At 58.8% G+C, this 20,595-nt stretch overlaps 6 protein-coding genes across 6 annotated transcripts; 1 reads left to right on the plus strand and 5 right to left on the minus strand.

Moving 5' to 3' along the window:
- Nucleotides 1-262: 262 nt before the first annotated feature.
- Nucleotides 263-1,758, minus strand: SLS55_006882 (uncharacterized protein; the record flags this gene model as incomplete). The annotated part of the gene is made up of 3 exons (XM_066778311.1): nucleotides 263-456; nucleotides 604-1,299; nucleotides 1,752-1,758. The coding sequence occupies 3 exons, from the start codon at nucleotides 1,756-1,758 to the stop codon at nucleotides 263-265; spliced, it is 897 nt and encodes a 298-aa protein (XP_066630748.1).
- A 212-nt stretch (nucleotides 1,759-1,970) lies between these two features.
- Nucleotides 1,971-3,957, minus strand: SLS55_006883 (uncharacterized protein; the record flags this gene model as incomplete). Its single annotated transcript, XM_066778312.1, has 3 exons — nucleotides 1,971-2,385; nucleotides 2,438-3,296; nucleotides 3,384-3,957. The coding sequence occupies 3 exons, from the start codon at nucleotides 3,955-3,957 to the stop codon at nucleotides 1,971-1,973; spliced, it is 1,848 nt and encodes a 615-aa protein (XP_066630749.1).
- Nucleotides 3,958-4,392: 435 nt separating this feature from the next.
- SLS55_006884 (uncharacterized protein) lies at nucleotides 4,393-4,784 on the minus strand (the record flags this gene model as incomplete). Its single annotated transcript, XM_066778313.1, has 2 exons — nucleotides 4,393-4,735; nucleotides 4,777-4,784. 2 exons carry the CDS (start codon nucleotides 4,782-4,784, stop codon nucleotides 4,393-4,395), a joined length of 351 nt encoding a protein of 116 aa, XP_066630750.1.
- Nucleotides 4,785-6,464: 1,680 nt separating this feature from the next.
- SLS55_006885 (uncharacterized protein) lies at nucleotides 6,465-7,938 on the minus strand (the record flags this gene model as incomplete). Its single annotated transcript, XM_066778314.1, has 2 exons — nucleotides 6,465-7,763; nucleotides 7,813-7,938. The coding sequence occupies 2 exons, from the start codon at nucleotides 7,936-7,938 to the stop codon at nucleotides 6,465-6,467; spliced, it is 1,425 nt and encodes a 474-aa protein (XP_066630751.1).
- An 835-nt stretch (nucleotides 7,939-8,773) lies between these two features.
- Nucleotides 8,774-9,839, plus strand: SLS55_006886 (uncharacterized protein; the record flags this gene model as incomplete). The annotated part of the gene is made up of 2 exons (XM_066778315.1): nucleotides 8,774-8,778; nucleotides 9,008-9,839. 2 exons carry the CDS (start codon nucleotides 8,774-8,776, stop codon nucleotides 9,837-9,839), a joined length of 837 nt encoding a protein of 278 aa, XP_066630752.1.
- An 8,281-nt stretch (nucleotides 9,840-18,120) lies between these two features.
- On the minus strand, nucleotides 18,121-19,874 carry SLS55_006887 (uncharacterized protein; the record flags this gene model as incomplete). Its single annotated transcript, XM_066778316.1, has 2 exons — nucleotides 18,121-19,706; nucleotides 19,757-19,874. The coding sequence occupies 2 exons, from the start codon at nucleotides 19,872-19,874 to the stop codon at nucleotides 18,121-18,123; spliced, it is 1,704 nt and encodes a 567-aa protein (XP_066630753.1).
- Nucleotides 19,875-20,595: the final 721 nt, after the last annotated feature.

Genomic DNA, 20,595 nt, shown 5'->3' on the forward strand with positions numbered 1-20,595 from the left:
GGAGTCCGACACGTCCTCTTGGAGCTTGCAGAAAACGCCCTGCAGTTCGCCAACACATCGCTCAAAGAGTCCGCGCTCCTGTATGATCTGCATCTCGAAATGATCTGGAAATATCCGAGAAGAGTCACTCACATGGCAGTCTGTCTAGCCTTTCGTCCACGCCTCGCGTCATTTCTACTGCCCCAAAGCCATTGATGTCTCTTTCCAGGGGTTTTCGAGCCAGAACCGTAGAACAAAAGTCGTCTAGTATTACAACACTCCCCTAATATGTCGATGGGAACCCGCTCAACCGGCCACCGTCCGTAACCTGCACCGAGCCGTTGAGGTAAGACCCGCCCTTGCCCACCATGTACAGGATCAAGCCGGCGATGTCATCGAACGAGCCCTTCCTCCCGGCCGGCACCTGGCTAACCGGATACTCCTGATCATGCTCGCCCGTCATCGCGCTCGGATACACTGTTTTGCATTGCACAACCAGTCAGCACAAGGATTTCCCCCTCCCCCCTTCCACCACAGACCAATCCACCAAAGAACCAGAAGGAAGGAGAGAGGGCTCGGGACAGAAAAAAGAAAAAGAAAAAAAAAAAAAAAAAGAGAACTCACCACCCGGCGCAACGACATTACTCCTCACGCCCCACGGCACCAGCAGCGTCGCCAGCACCTTTCCCACATGGACCGCCGCCGCCTTGCTCGCGCTGTACGCAACACCAGCCGTAATTTGCCTATTAAACCCCGCAATGCTCGCGACCGTCAGCACCTGGCTGGTGCGCAAATCGCCCTCGTCCACGCCCTCCCTCTCCCCCAACTCGCTCGTCCACTTCCTCGCCCTCGTCGCGCCCGCCTCCACGCGGCCGGCCTGCCACCCGCGCCGCGCGTTGCCCGCGTCCAGCAGGTGCAAAAACGACGCCGTCACCAGCGCCACGCTCGCCGTGTTGGTGCGCAGCGTGTCGAGCCAGTCGCCATCGCCCCCGTCTTCTTCGAACCCCGTCAGCAGCACCTCCTGCAGCTCGCCGACCGATTGCGCCTCCAGCGCGGCCTTGTTGGGCGGCCCCGTCTTGCCGGCGTTGTTGACGAGGACGTCGAGGTGGCCGGATTCGCGCTCGATGGCGGCGGCGGCGGCGGCGACCGAGGCGCGCGAGTTGATGTCGGTGGGGAGCGCGACGGCCGTGTCCGCGGCGACGTTGGCGAGGGCGTTGAGGGTTTGCGCGGCGGTGGAGAGGACGTCGGCGCGGCGGCCGAGCAGGTAGATGCGTTTGGCGCCGATTTGGGCCATGGCCGACGCCATGGCGAGGCCGATGCCTGCGGGGTGGGTGGCGGTTGGTTAGCGAGGGTGACGAGGGGGAGGGGAGAGGTGGTGGGTTTTGCCGTACCGCTGCCGCCGCCGGTGATGGCGACGACGAGGCCTTTGGCGCTGCAGATGTTGTTGGGGTCGACGGTGGTGTTGGGATCCATGGCTGGCTGTGGTCGCCGGAGTGCTGGCGTTGAGGGAATGTGGGGAAAGGTCAATTGACGAATGTAAGCCGTGGGAAGCTATGGAGGAGGAAGCGGGGGGACTGGATTGAATTTGGGGATGAGGAAGAAGCGGACTTTATGACGCAGACGGCATCCTACCAACGGGCTCATGCCGTCCCTGCCCCTCACGACGGCGGGAGAAAGGTGGGGTGTGATTACAATTGTGCTCCACCCCATCAATCACGTCACGGTTGAAGTTGTTAGCTGCTTCGGGCCGCGGGTTGGCGTCTGCTCTTCACTCGTCATCCTCGCCGAACCCCTCCCCCACCTTCCGCATTCGATTAGCTCCCCACGGAAATCTCAGGCCCGAGGACGGCGGAGCGTCGCGCTTTGTCAGCCGAGGTTCCGATTTGGTCATCGAATCGTTCGGCCGCCTCGATTTTTGAGCCCACATCGTGGCCATGGTTGGATCTGGGTTGGCGTTGATGAAGGCTAAATTCTCATGTCTATCCGACTCTTCACGCGGGTATCTCGAGCAACTCCCTCAGCATTTCCTCCACCTTCTTCGCCTCAACCCTGCCGTCGTCTCCCCGCCGGACTGTCTGCCCCACAAGAAACATGAGTTTACCTGTCTGGCCCTTCTCCTTGATCGCAGTGATCGTATCTGGGTTATCATCGAGCACATCTTGCACCAACGACCGGTACTCGTCTCTGGTCATGGGAACCAGCAAAAGGTTCTCTTCTTCAACGATGCGCTCGACAGGCCGCTCGTCGCCATAGAAAACCTTTGAGAGAAGCTGCTTCGAAGTCGGGCCGGTGATCTGGCGGCGCAGCGAATGGAGGATGATGGAGGCGAGCTGCGCGGCTGGGACGACATTATCGGACCAAGTGATGTCTGCGCTGGTCATCAGGCCACCGAGTTCCATGAGCACCCTGACGACTGTCAGCTCCGTGAGTAAAGCACGCGGGACGCCCTGATACGTACCAGTTGCCAGCAGCCTTGCCCAGCTTCAACGACGCCTGCTCATCCGCCGTCGTCTGCCGGTTCAGCTTCTCCACGACATCGAAATAGTAGTCCAGCCTATCCCCCGTATCCAGCCCGACCAGCGTCTTCGCATCCTTCATGCTCAACCCGTACCTCGGATCCACCACGAGCATATCCACCGTCTCGTCCGGCAAGGCCGGCAGCGTCTCCCGCAGATGCCTCACGAGATCCTCGCCCACGACCACCGGCCCCAAATCTGGATCGGGCATGTACCGGTAATCCACCTCCCCTTCCTTCCCCCTCAGCTTCCGCGTGCCCGCGCTCCCCAGCGTCCACCCCCTCGTCTCGCCCTCGATCGCGCCGCCCGCCTCCAGCACCGCGATCTGCCTGTCCCTCTCCGCCACGATCGCATCCTCGACCGCCTTGAAGCTGCTCAAGTTCTTGATCTCCGTGCGCTGCCCCAGGCCGGCCACACCGTGGTACTCGCATAACGCCCCCGGCGCGTCGCCGCCGCCGCCGCCGCCGCGTTGCCGCACGCTGACGTTGACGTCGGCGCGCAAGCCGCCGACCTCCATGCCCGCGGTGACGGCGCCGACGCTTTTGAGGACTTGCTGTATCTTGCGCACGCAGGCGGCGGCGGTTTGCGGGTGGTGCATGTGCGGCAGCGTGATGATCTCGACGAGCGGGTGCGAGACGCGGTTGAAGTCGAGCAGGTGCGTCGACGGCGGCTGCGCGATGGTCTTGGCCGTGTCTTGCTCCATTTGGAGCTGCTTGATGCCGATTGTGACCGAGGCGCCGTCGCGTGGGTCGATGCCGTCGTGGGCGTAGAGGGTGATTTGGCCGTCGCGGGCGAAGGGCTCTGTGGGGAGGCAGATGGGTTAGCATGCGGGCGCGTTGGAATTGGAGGGGGAAGCGCGGGCGCGAGTTGCTGTGGGGGCGGGTGTACCGTAGTACTGGGTGATCTGGTAGCCTTGCGGCTGGTCCTGGTAGAAGTAGTGTTTCCGGTCGAAGCTGCTCTTCGGCTGGATGTCGCAGCCCAAGGCGATGGCGGCGCGCAGGGCGGGGAGCAGCGTCTCGGGCTGGAAGTGCGGCTGGGTGCCGGGGAAGGCGACATCGAAGAGGGCGGCGTGGGAGTTGGGGGCGTCGGCGGTCGAGGTGGCGGCGCTGGAGAACAGCTTACGGGCGGTGTTGAGCTCGGCGTGGATCTCGATGCCCACGGTCAACTCCCACTTCTGCAGCAGCGGGTCGGCGGCTTCGGCCTTGTCGTTGGTCTTGTTCTTCTTGGCCTTCTTGCCGCCGGCTTCGGCTTTCTTGCGCCGCTCCTCGTCCTTGAGCTGTTTCCTGAAGGGCACGACGTCATCGCGGAGGCGGGCGGCGGCGTGTAGGTAGCGAGCGGTGGGTCGGAGCGCAATTGGGCGGGAGCGGGGCGATTGATGGAGGGTACGCAGGCATGATTGGCATATGTATGGCTTCCGGCGGAGGGCGGCGCCGAGCAGGCTGCGTGAGCGCGTGGGGAGCATGGTTGCGGAGCTGCCGTTAGGATGAGCTCGCGCGTTTTTGCGACTGCGTCCCGGCCCGAGCTCTCGCCCCCCAAACCTTACCCTGCGATTATATTTCCCGGCGGCGCAAGAATGGAAGTATACGGGTGTATGTATTTTTTACAATGGAAGTACCTTCCTAATATTTACATTGAAATCCTCCTTTCAAACAGTCGCCAATTCAGTTACTATTCGTAATACATGACCACCGTCCAGCGCACTTAGTAAGTGCCATAGCGGGGGCCAAGAACGGTCGAGGCGTTGCCAACCTGGCTGCAGACAAAGTCATCCGCGCCATTGCCGCCAGCGTGGCAGTAAGTCGGCACAGCGACGGTACCGTTGACAACGGAGCTGCACCAAAATCGTCAGCATTCCCGAGCTCCTCCTCCAATCACTTGCGCGGTGTTCGAGCTTGACTCACTTCATGCCGACCTCCCTGGTGATGGTCAGGTTCCAGCCGCCAGTCTGAGCGAGTTCCGAGATCTGGAAGTAGTAGTTGTACGAGCTGCCCTCGCACTCGGTCATGCGCGGGTACACGAGCGAGGCCGCGTCGCCCTGCGAGCACTTGGCGCCCGCGGGCGAGATGTCGAACGAGGCGGCCTGGATGCCGTTGTTCTTGCGGACCGAAAGGTTCTGGATGGCGACCGTGTTGGGGTCCGCCGCGGTGTTGGCCAGAGGGACGGCGGCGGCGAGGCCGGCGAGAGCGAGGGGGAGGGTGAACTGCATGTTGACTGTGGGTTTGAGTAGAGGGGTTGAGGGGCTGGTGGTGTTGTTGGATGGAATGTGGACTCTGGACTACACATGTACATGCTTATATATTGGCATTAGGCGCGAGGCTCCTCAATAATGATGTATGTGGAATGGATTAGGCAAGCCACAGCCGTGGAATACGAGGGCTGTGGATTGGCAGCGGCCTGAGCGTTGCAGACGTTGACAGGGCTGCTTGGACAGCGTAGCATTGTCTCCGCCGTGTAACGATGCCACGGACCCGGGACTGGCCAGTGGAAACAAGAACAGAGACCGTACGCGGGTGGAAAGGGATGAAACAGGGCTGTGTGCCCTACCGCCGTTCCCTGCGGATCGACTGTGGTAATCGGCAATTGGGCATGGGCATGCTGTGATGTCATGCAGGGTCCTAGAGCCTAAGATAGAAGCACACATCGATCGATCTATTCCCATTGCGGGAAGGGCTGATCGTATTCGCAGCGAAGGCGTCGGCATCCGACCAGCCGTAAATGGCAACGAGGCAGCACGGAAGCTAGCTTTGGCTGTGACGTCGAGCATTATTCAGACGTCAATTTTGATGGTACGAGATGCACCGTCGACGTGACTGTTAGGCCAGAGAAGATCAAGAGACGGAGGGGGAGAAACAAAGATGACTCGAGATGCTCCCACTTATAGCACACCTCCTTTTCCCTTTTTTTTAGCCTCTAATTGTCAAGGGTGTTTGTCTGCGACCCCTCGGTCTCCGGCGCTATTGCCGAGCTGCAGCCCCGACCGCCGGGCTTACTATATCCGGTAGTGGTTGCGCTTTGCCCCATTATGAAACAACGTCTAAGCGCCACGGCGGGTGACAGCTATGCTTCACCGAGGACACGACACTCTTCAAACGTAGGTAGTTGAATCCATTGTCCGGACATACATGTGAGGTTGAAATGCAGACAACCGTGTCCAGATATTAGAGCCAACTGCCTACGTACATGTATGTAGTGCAGGCCCGACCCGTACACCTCCCAGCGCACCGGGCCCTGCGCCGTCGTCCTTCCCTCCACAACCTCCTCGAAGCCCCACTCAAACGTCGTCAGGAAGCCCGAGAAGAGGACGGCGGCGACCATGTAAGGCCGGCCAATTTCAGCGTGGCGAACGATCCGACGGCTCGCCGTTCCCATGCTTTTCCGGCTTGTCTTTGCTCATCTCAAATCTCTGACGTTGCTTTGCCGTTGATTGCTGGCGGGAGGGGTCCCCTTGGACAGGGCACCGAGTAGGCGGTCAACGCCCTGGACGAACTTGGATGGAGGAGACATGGCGGCAGCGGTGATATACGGGTCCGTAGTGAGGAGGTGGTGTGGTGATTGTATCGCTGAGCCGAAGAAGTAGTGAAAACCCGCACGCCGTGGACATAGCAGAAGTCGCGAATTATCCTGTTTACGACGTCCCCATGCGGGTATCGATCAGCTGCCTGCCCCCAGCCTATGTCCTGCTGTCTTCCAACATCGCCTACCAGGTGTTACTGCTGGTCGAGACGACAAAGCTTATCAACCCGAGGGTGCTCCACACCTACTGGCCCGAGAACTACGATACCAAGGGTAATAAGGGGGAGACATTTCGCCTGATGGAGATGCAGACGGCGGAGACTCGAGGTACACGGCGCTGGACGGGGAGAAGTTGTATGGCCGTCAGGAGAAGCAAAAGGCTGGAAGATAGATGACGGCAATGGTCTCCGGCGCTATTGCCGAGCTGCAGCCCCCTCTCTCTCCCCGTTGCCGGCTTCATGCATCGAATGGCCAAGTATCCTCATATACCAACCCCTTAGCAACAAACTCCTTCTTCAGCTTCCGAAGCTTTCGGGCTGTTTTCTTGTAATCCTCGGCACAAACGGGCGCGTGATCATATATCGGCATCCGGTCCAGGCGAGAGCTTACCATGTCCATGAGGTCCGCACCATCGCGCCATCTTTGCAAGTCTCTGCACAGGTTTCTCTCCAGCCGCCTGCTGATCTTGATCGGATAGGCAGCCTTCCTCCTCGGGACGTGCGGCATGTACTTTCTCCAGCGCGTCCGCATCAGCCAGAAAGCCCAGGCCGAATACGCTTCCGCATCGTCGAAGATCTCCTCCGCCCACTTGATCCTGGAGCCGAACTTGCACTGCTGGAACCGTTTTGCCTCGAGCGCTTCGGACGACTCTTGGAGCAGCAGCAGCTTCTTGGACGCCGAGTGGTTCCGGCACAGCCTCTCGAAGTTGCGCGCCCCCGTCCCTTCTTCGGACCGGACCACGAGTTCCTCGTCGTCGTCGCCATCCACCTCGTCCATATTGGCGGCCCAGTCCGAAAGCTTCGGCCAGACGTCCTGCTTGAACATGGGGGCCACCTGGCTGTGGTCCCACCCGGTCAGGCCGACGATCTTGGAATTGTCGCGAGCGTCGACGAAGATCGTGTCCATGCCGATGCGGTTGTGCCAGAAGCGAAACCGGTCTATCGGCGAGCCGAGCGGGGCGATGTGCTTGAGGACCTTCAGGTACCATTCGCCGACCCGCCGCTTCTTCGCCTTTGTCGGCCGGTAGCCGACCCGGCCGAGGAGGATTTCGAACGACGCCGACACCGGCACTTGCTCCGCCTTCTCGACGGCTTCCAGTTCGCGGTACACGATGGCGTGGAGGAAATCCATGGTAGAGTTCCACGGCCCTCTGTCGCACTCAAGCTTCCGTCGATCACTCTTCACCCAATTCAGGTTTATCACCGGACCGACAGTGAAGCGCGTATCTTGAATCTCTTTCCCATCGCCATCGGTGTATACGAGCGGTCCGGTAGACGTGGGACCCGCTTGGTCGGCGTAGTAGATTGCTCCTATCTGTCGGAAGGTTCTGGACAGCAAATTGTCTTGGTATCCCGCCAGCTGTTCCATGAGTTTGTGGATGCTTGCCGGGCTCAGATCGTCCCAAACCGACTCGAGAGCCACGCCGGGAAATTTGTCGACGAGGACGTACTCGGCGCCGACGGGGTTTTCCTGGACGTGCGAGTGCGAGCTCCAAGCCAAAACATTCGGGGCGGGCAGCTGCAGCACGGAACGTGCCTGAAAGCTGTTAGTCCGAGTCCACCAGTCTCCTCCGAGGGGCACTTACGAAATCCATCGATGCCACTTGGCTCGCACAAGTCAAGTGGGGCATGCTCTCGTGCGGGAGAGGGACTTTGGCAACCACTTCTCGTCCGTTGTCCATGGTGAGGTTGTAAACCTTTTGGTACAACATGTCGCCGACTTTCTGGACGTCTTTACAGTGGGAGGCGCCCGTTGCTCGGGCCGCGACGCGTGTCAGCTCGTTCATGTCGAACTTGACACGATGTCTGGCCCTCATCCCCTTCTCGTCGGCCAGGAAACGGCAGTCGGTGATCTCGAAGAATCCTTTGGATCGGTTCCAGTCTGATATGGATGAGAATTCTACCTTTTGGCCTGCTCAGGGCTGCGACATTACCTTTTATTGGTGGACCGCATGGTGATGCGTTGGTTGAAACCCCTCGGAGTGGTGTACGGAGAAGACTCCCGTTGCGAAAGAGGCGAGTAAGCATTTTGGCGCGGATGAGCATGCGAAAGGCTGGCGTATGGTGCGGCTTATATACAAGGGAAAGTCTCTGGAAACTCGCTACCGTGGTTCGAAATTTTTGGAGTAACCCATGGATGGCCTTCGCCAGGCTAGAGCCTCTCATCGGGACATCTCTTCTGGAGATCCGAAGGCCCAATCATGGAGGGAAATGCTGGAACACTCATTGTGTGGGTCTGCAGTATAACCTTATGTAGGCGCATGGATTGGAACCAATAGAACCTGATGTCATCCATGCGAATGCCCCTCAGCGAAGCGAAGCGTAGGCGGTGACTATTGCTGCTAATATTCGCTCGCCGCCGCTGCTAGTGTTGTTATTCGCTTGCCGCCGCTAATGCTGGTATTCGCTCGTCGCCGCTACTGATATTCGCTCGCCGCTAGTGCTGGTGGTACTGTTCGCTCGCCGCCGCTGGTGCTGGTATTCGCTCGCCGCTGGTGCTGGTGGTGGCCCGTGTTCGCTCGCCGCTACCGCTGCGGTGTAGTTGTGATGACGTGGGTTGTAGCGCGATAGGGCGACTAGAGAATACTATAGTGTAGAAGGCGCCGAAACGCGTCGAAACGCGCCGACGCGAGATCACGTTACCCTAGGAATAGATCTAACTAATAGATAGCCGAGAATCTTACTAAGGCCCCTACTCTTCGACTAGGAACCTCTTACGCACAATCATCACCATCATCACCTACAGCAGAGCAAACAACCAGAACGCGAAAAGTTTCTTAGCCCTACGATGTCTGCGGACGAAGATGATGGGGGCGGCTTTGCCACCGTTGGCGCGTCGCGACGCGCTGCGCGTCTCCAAGCCCGACAAGTCGACTACCGCGCCCTCCACACCGGCAAACCGACGGGGCAGCGAAGAGCCCGCGCAACCACTGCGTCCGAACCGTCCACCGATTCGACCCTGGACGACGTGATTGTCTTGCTCAATGTCGTCGTCGCCCAGAACGACCGGCTCACCGAGCGGAACGAAGAGCTCGCGGAGCAGGTAGCCAGGAACGAAAACGAGATCAAGCGCCTACGCAGCGTGCTTGAGACATCGGAGGAAACGCAGGCCAAGATGGAGGAACGCATGGGGAAGATGGAGAAGCAGATTGCCGCGCTCGTGGAGACGACGCGCAGAAATCTGAGCTCACAGTCCCAGATCAACGCCACGTATGCGAACGTGCTCCGAGGGGGACCGCCGACACCCGCGAACAGCAGCCCGGCGTCCAGCGCCGCCGTGCCAGCGCGCGCGAACCACGCGTCCGTCTCTCCAACTCGAACGGTGCCGCCCGCAGTTGAGCTCGACCTTACGAACGCCAGCGTCGGAACAGTAAGCCCTGGGGATATCCGCGCGCGGCTGCAGACGGCGCTGGAGAGTCAGGAAGCTACAAGGGAGGTCAAGTGCTGCGGAATCGCGAGGAACCCGAGCGATACGGCCAAGGTGCGCGTTTTCTTCAGGACGGAGGAGGACGAAGAGCTCGTCAGGTCGAACCTCGGATGGCTGGAGTCGGCCTTCCGGGGAGCGAGGATGCGGGGCCGCCTGGCACCCAGTCAAAGTAGACAATGTCAATAAGCTGGCCATTCTGAATGACGACCGCACTACGGTGCGCGCCGATGCAGGCGAGAAGATTGGCGCCGAGAACGACGTCGAAGTCACGCAGGTCCGCTGGCTGAGCAAACCGAGCAGCCGTCTCTACGGGTCGGCGGTGATCTATCTTGCTAAGAAGAGCGAGGCCGACGCACTTCTCGCTAGGAGGGTGATCGATGTAGGCGGAGAGGCGGCGTATACTAACGTGTTCGAGCACCGTCCGCGCCCAAGACGCTGCTTCAAGTGCCAGAGCTACGATCATCTGCAGTTCCGCTGCCGGGCAGAAGAACGATGCGTGAAGTGTGCGGCAATCGGCCATAGGGAAGACGGCTGCTCGTCGTCGACGGTAAAGTGCGCTTCCTGCGGCGGCCCACACAGAGCAGACGACAGAGGCTGCCCGAAGTACAGACAGCTCTTGGAGGATATGCTCCGCCAGCAAAATGAGTAGACCGCTAAAAGTGATTCACGCGAACCTGGGAAAGAGCGGGACAGCGCAGTACAGTATACTAAACGACGAGGACCTCAGCGACTTTAGCATCATTTCCATTTCGGAGCCAAGCTGCTTCCGCGAACCTGGTGGTAAGACGGTGGCCGCACCCGCTACTCATCCATATTGGAAGCAACTATTGCCGACAAGATCACGGCAGAGTCGTTATCCCGTTCGCTCAACGATGTGGATCCGCAAAGACACGTAAGCCAGGCAGATCGCAGTACCCTCTGCCGACATCACAGCTGCAGTTATTACGCTGCGGGACCGGGTCGTCTTCGTAGCAACCGTGTACGTCGCCAAAAAGGAGAACGTGGACGACCCGGAACTCACCAGCGCGCTTGGGCACCTGCGAGCGGCAGCCACAAAGGTAGGAAGCCAAACCAACGGGGTGCTGGAGCTCCTCATCTGCGGCGACTTCAATAGACACGACCAGCTATGGGGAGGTGATCGGGTATACAGTTCGCCACGCAACGGAGAAGGCGCGCCGATAATCGACTTTATGGAGGACTTTCACCTGCAGAGCCTGTTGCCTAGAGGAACGGTTACGTACGAATCGGCCGGACAGAGCTCTACAATCGATCTTATCCTAGCATCGCCCCGACTAAAGGAAGAGATGAGCGATTGCAGTCCTGCCAGCACGGCATACGGACATGATCACCTGGCCGTCGAGGCCCATTTCGAGATTGACGTGCCTCATCAGGAACTAGAAGCGCAGTACGCGTTCCGTAGCGCCAACTGGGAGGCCATCAGAAGCGACATGAGAAAGAGGCTCGCCGAGGAACCACCTCCGGATGGCAAAGATATTGAGAGCTTCGCCAACTACCTTTCCAAAACAGTCTCGGCGGCGGTGCTGCGCTCGGTCTCCAAAGCCAGGCCGTCACCATACGTGAAGAAGTGGTGGACTGCAGACCTTACCCAGCTGCGGAGGTCATTCACCTATTTTAGAAACCAAGCGAGAGGGCGCCGAAGGTGGGGGCAACCGGACCTCTGGCTAGAAGCGCAGGCAAGAGAAGCAGCGAAGAGATTTCACGACACTATGAGGCGCCAGAAGCGGAGGTGCTGGAAGGACTTTCTCGCGGAGCCGACCAACGTCTGGAAGGCGGCCAAGTACCTGTCTGAGCCGGGAAGCAGCGGGTTCGCTCGAATTGCGCGCCTTCGGCACCAGGATGGTTACGTGGAGTCCTGCGAGGAGATTTCGGAAACACTCAAGAGCTTCTTCCCGGAGCTCCCTCAAGTGCAGAGCGCTCGGGCTGAGGCGGCCCCGAGCTTTGGTGAGCCGATCGATCACGCACCGCTAACCACGGAGGAAGTAAAAGAAGCCGTCTTTCGGGCTAGCCCATTCAAAGCACCAGGAGCGGACGGGATTCCTGCGGTGGTGTGGCGCGAGCTGTGGCCAGTGGTTGGCAAGCACGTCCACCAGCTGTTCAGCGAGTCGTTGGCGCAGGGTCGCTTGCCCAACCTATGGCGCATAGCGAGGATTGTACCTTTGCGAAAGACAGGAAAATCAGCAGAGGTGCCGCAAGGATACAGGCCGATCTCGCTGTTGTCGACGTTGGGGAAAGCGCTAGAATCGGTTGTGGCAGAGAGGATCTCTGCTCTGGCGGAGGAACACTCTCTGCTGCCAAAGAACCACTTTGGCGGTAGGAAGCAACGATCCACAGTGCAGGCACTAACGGTCCTCCAGCAACGCATTTACGACGCGTGGCGCGAAGGCAAGGTTCTCTCGCTGCTGTCGTTCGACGTCAAGGGAGCCTACAACGGCGTTGCCCGAGACGTGCTTCTCCACCGACTGCGGCAAAGGAGGATCCCAGAAGTACTAGTAAGATGGGTGGAAGCATTCTGCTCGGACAGGAGCGCTTCGGTGGTGGTAAACGGCAAGACGTCTAGGGTTACGGACCTACCGCAGGCAGGGCTCCCACAGGGATCTCCTCTCTCGCCGATACTATTTCTGTTCTTTAACGCGGACTTGGTGCAGTCCGTTACCAATAAGAACAAAGGAGCCATCGCGTTTATCGGCGACTACAGCGCCTGGGTGACCGGCCCTTCCGCAAGCGAAAATGTGGCGAAGCTTCAAAGAACGGTCGTGGCTCGGGCCGAAGAGTGGGAGGCGGCGAGCGGCGCGACGTTCGAAGCAGAGAAGACGACGCTCGTCCACTTTACGCGGAACAAGCAGAGGTGGTCCGATCAGCCAATAGTGGTTAAGGGAAAGGATGTGCACCCAAGGACAGAAGCAAAGATTCTAGGCGTTGTGTTCGACCAAGAGCTCCGATTCAAGGCTCATGCGGGGAGGATTGCGAAGAGAGGCGTCCAGGCAGCCCTGGCGCTGAAGAGACTATAGGGCCTCCGACCGAGCAGCGCGCGCCAGATCTTCGCGGCTACAGTGGCCCCGACGGTCGATTACGCGGCCCTAGTGTGGGCACCAGCGATAACAGCACCACTAATGAAATCACTAGAGGCAGTGCAGAGAATCGCGGGCAGAGTGATCACCGGGGCATTCAGGGCGGTAGCGCTGCCCATCCTCGAAGCCGAAGCAGCGATTCTGCCGGTCGGTATCCGCCTCCACCAGCAACTACTTCGCTTCTGGGTCAACTGCCACACACTGCCGCAGAAACACCCGTTCTGGAGGCTGAAGCGCGCGATCGGCCCAGCCAATAAGAGGTTCGTGTCCCCGCTGCAGCGGATCATGCTGATGGCCAGAGAAATCGACGTCGAGCACCTCGAAACGATCCGCCCATTCATAAGAATGCCGTGGGCCGACGGGCCCGTTGCCCAGATCGAGTCTCTAGAGGTGGCAAAACTCCGAGCCAGCTCTCCGTTAGAATCAGAGGTCGCCATCTTCACGCATGGCTTGCAACGGAACGGAAAGGCTGGTAGCGGCATCTCGTGCGTGGACAGCAGGGGCACGACAGTCGTCGCTCACTCATCCACGGCTGGCAAGTCCGACTCAGTAGACGCCTTGTTTGCAGAGCTCCAAGCAATTCACCAAGCTGTAGGCCTGATACACGGCACGTGGCCAGCCGCGATGGTGGCTAGATTTCCCGAAGCGGCTAAGGTAAAACACGTCGTCTACAGCGATAACAAGACTGCCCTTCGTCTCCTCCATAAGCCGCGCCAAACGGCGCGCCAGGAAACCGTTGGAAGCGTTCTCCAGTTACTGGACCAGGTCAAATGCAACAGGGGCCCGCCAGTCGAGTTCAGGTGGGTGCCTGCGCACCAAGGTATCAAAGGCAACGAGAGGGCGCGTAGCTTGGCACTGCAAGCCACGGAGAGCAGCCAAGAACCGCCCTTAGGCAAACTACTACGGTCCTCAGCCATGACACGGTGCAAGGAAATCACCTCGAGACTCTAGAAGAAAACGTTCGAAGCTTCCAAGGCTGGCGAGTCCATCCGCAAGCTTGACCGCGCGTTGGCGCACTTTCACACCAAGAAGCTATATGACCAGCTAAATTGCAGAGAAGCGGCAGTAATTACACAGCTAAGGACGTCGAAAGCGAGCCTGAACGAGCCGTTGTACAAAATTAAGCGAGCAGAAGGATCTGCATGCAACTGCGGGGCAGAGAGAGAAACAGTTAAGCACTTCCTTCTGGAATGTCCGCGTTGGATGGATCTCCGGGCTGAATTGCAAGTCGAGCTAGGAAGCAGATTTAGAGATCTCGCATTTATGCTAGGCGGATGGTCGGGTACGAAAAGGCCCGACGGTAGGTACGCAGATGGGCCATCAGAGAAGTGGCGGGCAGATATACGCGCAGTAAAAGCAACGGCAACATTTGCTCTAGCTACTGGGAGACTAATCGCAACTAAAGACTAAGAGCTTAATCCTTCTTATAGCGAATTAACTTCTTCTCTAGCCAGCCGTCACGCCGCTACAGGGACTGACAGCACTCGGGAGGTGGTCTCGAAGGGGATGGTATAAGGGGTGTATAGAGGATGGCTCTACTTTACTTTTCTTTTCTTACTTTTCTTGCGTGTTGCTTAATTTCTTAACTGGTATTCTTGTCTTTATCTGCGTTTTGGTTCGTTGGATGGGAAAGAAGGATGTTTTCTTTGCATGCAGCGTGCTGGGCCTCGAATGAATCGGGATCCCAATGTAGCTTAGCGTGGAATAGCGTTCCTTATCCCTATGGCCCGTCGAGGCCGACGGGGTGTATAAATCATCATCATCATCATCATCATACTCTTCGACTAATAGAAACTAAAAGCGATCCCAAAGCTTTATCGACGTCCCTAATCTTAAACGTAAGCCCTAGCTACGCTACGGTCGGCCTATCTACCGCGTCGCTTCGGACCTTCGGCCCTTAGCTCGAGCGGCAACGGCGCACCTCCCTCGCTTCGCTGAGGATGATGACGACGACAATGATGATCCGGACTCTCTTGGCAACGAGCGAGCCCTGCAGGCGCGGGAGGGCCCGCCTGGTAGACTAGTGACTGCCTATTTAGGAAATTGCGCCATCCGACGTCTGCGACACCTCACCAACTTTTAATTTAGGCCTTTCCTCATGCTGCAGCGGAGCTGCTGGAAGAAATATAGACATCGTACCAATATTCGCTGTCTACTGCTCGTCGTCGCTACTATTGCTAGCCGCCGGCACTCGCTGCCGACGGTACTCGCTGCTGACGATCCCTTACTCGCTACTGCCTGTACAGGCTACTGCCGGTACTAGCTATTCGCTGCAGCTGCACTTCTACTCGTCGCTGCTGGAGCTCGTCGCTGCTGGCTGCGGGCTTTGCCGTCATCTACTCTCTGCGCATACATTCTCTGCATGGAGGTCATCCACTGTTTTACAGCGCAGTTCTACTGTTTATAGCTAGGTTTAGAGAACTTTTCGGGCCCCTTTTCTTTTGTAAAAGTGACCTTGTCGCTCTTTTTGTTACGTATGGCTCCGCTGCAGCTATTCAAATCTACCTTCGCTGGCTTTAGCGGATTTCTGATTGTAACTGTCAACGAAGAATTATTTTTCGTCAACAATACTAGTCTTTTGAGCGCAACCACAATACTACACAACTGTCATAAGGGAGTTCGGAGTATGCCCGGCAACGAGCTGGTTGCCCAAAGGCGAAGCATCGTGGCTTCTTCGCCAGCGCAACTGAGGCAGGTGTACCTCGCTCTGTTACAACAGTAAAGCGCAGTGAGGGCTGGGTGCAGACTGCTGTTTACAGCAGCCTACCAATTGAATGTAGGCAGCTTCTGCCGCGATCGTAGGACTTCTCGTAACCAGCCGCGGGCTCCACGAATTCGAACGTTTTTTTCCCGTTTTCTGGTTCCCATGATGTCGCCTCCTAACCAGTTCCGCGCCGGCGTTAGTCGTCTTCTTGACGCCTTGTCGACCGGGACTCCCCCGGCTGTTCACCGACTGCTATTTGGAACGCCCTCTGGCCAACGTGCGTTCCCCGGCCGTGATAAAGAGGCCTATATCGGCTGTCGTCTCGATTGGGACAATAGTATTCGCCGCCTGCATCTGCAGGCCAACGCCAACGCCAATTGTCGTTGGTTTCGAGAGCGGGCGAAGCCCGTATTTAAGAAAAAACACCACGATCTCTCGTGGGCGGACTTTGAGGAGACGGCGGCGGCGGCCGATAGGCCGGATTACGAGACCGCCTTGGCCTCTCTGCGCCATCAATTGATGGCTAATTATCTGACGAAAGCGGGGCCCTTTTTGGGCGAGACTCCGGCTGCCCTAGAGCCTAAGGGCAAGAAGGGCAAGAAGGGCAAGAAGCCCTAAACATTATGGTCTTTCTCTCCCGAACGCAGCGGGATCTCTTGAGGCTTCATTAAGGAGATAATAATACGACAGTTTCTATCCGCTACCGTTCGAAATTTCAAACCAGCATCGCATTGTACCAGCATTTTTACCCTCGCGTGTGTCCGCACCTTGACGTGGTGTGGGGGCTCAGGGTCCTTCGCAGGACCTGACCAAGACGGACACGGGTACAATGCGATGCAACGGCGGCATGGAAACAAGCAACGGACGTCTTCTTGGCGAAGAGGGCGGAGGGTGACGTCCAGCGCAACGCACTTGTCTCCGGTAAGCTTCTCTCATTGAGAGCCACGGTCCCCGCTAATCCATACGCTTCAGTCTTCCTCAGGACGCTGGAGTACTACTCCGGAATTCTGTTCCTCGCAACGAATCGGCTGGGAGTCATCGACGAAGCCTTCCACTCCCGCATCAAGATGTCCTTCTTCTACGACAACCTCAACTGGGAAAAGACGCGCAAAATCTGGCGGAACTGCATCAAGAAGATCAAGCGGGCCAACGACAAGGCGCAACGCCATCCCCGACTTCGCCCACACGCACTTCGAGGCGAACCGCCATCTCAGCCAATGGAACGGGCGGCAGATCCGGGACGCGTTCCAGACCGCAATCGCACTGGCGCGCTACGACCTGCACGTGAAAGTGGACAAGAGGATCGCCCAGGGGAAGATCATCAGGGACGACGCGGCGACGAAGAAGAAGCGGTACAGGACGGTGCGGCTCGCGGCGGAGCATTCGAAAGGGTGGCCGAGGTGACGACCGAGTACCACAGGTACGTCAAGAGGATGCAGAAAGGCAAGACGTCGGAGCAGCTGGCGGCCGCGTCGCAGTTGCGCGCCATGGACGAAGAGTCGGAGACGGCCACGCCCACTCCGAGCGCCAGACCCAGGCCGCTTTTCCGCCAGGCCATCAGTCCGGAGGAAACGCTGAAGAAGGAAAGGAGGAAGAAGCCAGTGGCGCCGGAACCGGTTTCGCATTCGGATTCCGAGGAGCACGATTCGTCGGGGGCTGCGAAGAAGAAGAGCAGGCAGCCGGACTCTCCACTTTCACGTCCACGACCATCGCCCTCTCCAGCCCTTTCATCCTCCCTATTCTCTCACCAGTAGCCCATTCTGAACACAGCATCTTTCCCGAAAACCTCACGCTCAGTCACCTCCTCATCGCTCAGCCACTCAGATCCCGGTGGGATCGTTCCTGGTTTCAACATCTCTGCTCTGGCGAGAAGTCTGGCTGCTGCGGCGATGCTGCATGGATGATCGGGCAGCACTTGCTCCACGTCAAGTAGGAAGAACGATACCACGACGCAAATGACAATAGCGATGAGGGGGCCTTCCAGCATTCTAGCTGAGCGCTTTGCTTGACGCGGATGACGCCTGGATCAGTAAAGCGTCCATACTGATCCATTCGTCTGTTGACGATGTTTGCTGCGAGTGCTGGTGGTAGGAATATAGGCTGGGCGGCTACGTTCCTTGCCGACTGAAGCAAGAACCCAAAGATTCAAGCTCGGGCAAATGTTCTCCTTCTGAGATCTCGATGCGGAAGCCTGCTATTTTTTCATGCAACTCAGGTACCTTTCGTTACACTACACTGAAACCTGCACCAGTACGACTTAATGTCGTGTCATCCACGTGACGCCTGGGGGAAGAGCGAGGGGCAGGGTGGGGCCTGGGGAGTGAGGCGAGGAGAAAAGGAGAGTGGATGGTATTGCGGCATTCGAGAATGCACCGCCACAAGCGGGAGAAATGTTTGGCTGGGCCACTCCATATATGTTACTCCTCTTTTCCCAAGGTGTAGCCGGACCTTCAACACTGAACCACACCGAGGCTCAAATTCACAAGAAGCAAGGATCGCGTTCTGTCATGAACAATGTTTTGCTTTCCACTGTTTAGGAGATCTAAACGCAACGCCTAGCCAAGCATGTCGCAACGTAAAAAAAGGAAAGTAGCTAGCTGTCTCCCAATCGTGAACTCATAAGGTATGTACATACAATCCAGAAGGAACCCCCCATCAAACGCGTCAACCAACTCTAGTAGCCGCCGCTCGGCTCGAAGCACTCCAGCCAGCCCTTCAGCGCCTTGGTAAAGTACTTCTGCGCGCGCACCGCCGTCGGCGTGGTATCGAAATCGTAACAATGCTGCGAGTCGGGCAGCAGGAAGCCAAACAGCTCGTCGGCGCTGGTGCTGACGCCGCACGCGGGCGCCGTCTGCGTCAGGTACGGCATGGGCGCGTCCTCGAGGTCGTCGCTCAATGGGCTCAATGTCCTCCACGGGTCGAACTCGCCGCCGGTCCAGAAAGTGTTGCTCGGGCGCATCTCCCAGCCGCCGGTCAGCGCGTTCAGCTGCTCGACGGCGGGCCACGCGGGCAGCAGGCCGGACGCGGCGGCGGCCGGGAACTGCGCGCGGCAGATGGACATCTGGTAGTCGAGGTCGTTGTACGCCGACGTCAGCTGCCGCGGGCCGACGTTGGCGGCGTGCAGGAAGCCCCACTGCGTGCAGTACTGCCACGTCCAGCTGATGTCGTCGGGCTCGGTCGACAGGGTGAGGAGCGAGAGGTCGCACACTGGGGCGGAGTCGTCGGAGGAGTCCCCGTCCGAGGTCGTGCTGTTGTCGGAGCGACGAGACATTGGCGACGAGGGGGGCACGACGTTGCCCTCGCAGTCCTCGCTGACCATGCCCGCCAGACTCGGCCACTCGGCCCAGCGCTGCGCGACCCAGCCCGCGCCCATCTTGGGGGCCCAGCCGTGCTCGCCAGCAGCGATGACAGTGCCGTTGGCCGTCTCGCGCGTCTCGAGATAGTCGCAGAAGGCGGCGATTGTGCCTTGGGGCCCGCCGTTCTGCCACCCAAACCAGATGGTCGACAGGGCGTAGGCGAAGTCGCCGTTGGAGTTCTTCTCGGCGTTGCGGCCGAGGAACTGCTGCTTAACTGCCGCGGCGGATTCGTCGTCGGCGAGCAGCTCGTCCATATGCAGTAGCGCAGCGCGCACGTCCTGGCTGCAGTTGCCGTACCCGTATGCGTGCAGCCCGTCCCAGATCGGGTCGAAGTACGACGACATGTTAACCCGCGCCTCGACCGGCGCCGACGACGCGTACGCCGCGTAGATGATGTCCGGGTAGAGCTCGCGCATCAGCGCCGCGCGGATGCCCGGGTACGAGCCGCCCACGAAGATCCACGGCGTCGAGGCCGGGGTCAGGTCGACGTCGGGGTAGTCGGGGTGGCTAAAGTTGGAGGCGAAGGCGGCCACGTCGGCGAGGGCTTGCTCGACGGTAAGGAACTTCATGTCTTCCGGGTCGGTGTCGGTCGAGATGTTGAACGAGATGGACTCGCCGTAGTAGCGGTGCTCCCACGAGATGCCGATGCCGCCGAAGCTGTCGACCATGTCCTTGAACCAGCCGTACTCGATCGTCGACGAGTCGCCCGCGCCCTCTCCGTTGTCGTAGATGAAGACGGGGCTGCCCGCTCCCTCGTAGCCCGAAGTCGAGATCCAGTAGCGGTTGTCGAACGTCCTCTCGTCTGAGCCGAAGTGGTCGAGAGGCAGCGTGACCCATTGGTCTACCGTGGGGTCGGACTCGTTGAGCTGACGAGGAGGCAGGATTCCTCTTGAACGGAGGTAGTCTTGCGGCCGTTAGCGGAGCTGGTGTGTAGCTGATTCACGTGTTGCCTACCCTTGTCGACCCGCTGCACTTGACGATCAAACTTCTTGTGGTGGAGGCTTAACGCTTCAGTGCATGTCGAAGCAGCCAAGAGCAACAAGCTCCACGTGAGGCCCGATGTAGCGACCATTGTGGCGGTTGGTTATGGTCCGAAAGTGATGATGCGATGATACTGCGGAAGTGGCGAGGTCGCGGCCATCTTTATAATACCTTCCTCCAGCTGTTGTATTTGCCTGTTCCTGACATCCCGACCGCTTACAAGGCTATGTCGCCGCTTTCTCACCGCATGGCCTGAAATTGGGCGGAGCGAGCATAAGCGCTGTGGAGCTGGCACAGCCGCACGGACCGGCCAAGCGGGCAAGCCTCCGCCGTGGCCGCCCATGTAGATGCATCTCAACTCGCTCAGCACTGGAGCGGATAGTCTGACAGGTGGCGTAGGAGGAAGCAGTCCTATTGCCGCTGCATCTGGCCGCTCGGCACCTTCATCTCGAAGTGAAGTTTGCATGGACAGCCTCGCACAGAACAAGCATCGTGAAAGTGTTTTCGTACCAACACGCGGGCCCGCTGCTATTCGCCGAGCAAAAGACGGTAGGGTCTTGGCTGCTTGCCTCTCCGCAGCCATCCCGCCCACGCCCAGCCAGTGCCTTGAGCGGCGCTAACCGAAGCGCAGCACCCGTCACACAGCCCGTCGCCAAGCCAAGGCTTCACGTATAGAGAAATGGACTACGGCGGGTGGCCGCCAATCAGAGGCCTCAATTTGATGTCACCACAGCCACCACGGCTGGCCATTCGATTGCACGCACGCGGGACGGGATGAGCCTCATGGATCCCGTGCATCGTTTTCCGCAGGC

Source organism: Diplodia seriata (genome assembly GCF_021436955.1).
Source record: "Diplodia seriata strain FDS-637 chromosome Unknown scaffold_7, whole genome shotgun sequence".
Taxonomy (NCBI): Eukaryota; Fungi; Ascomycota; class Dothideomycetes; order Botryosphaeriales; family Botryosphaeriaceae; genus Diplodia; species Diplodia seriata.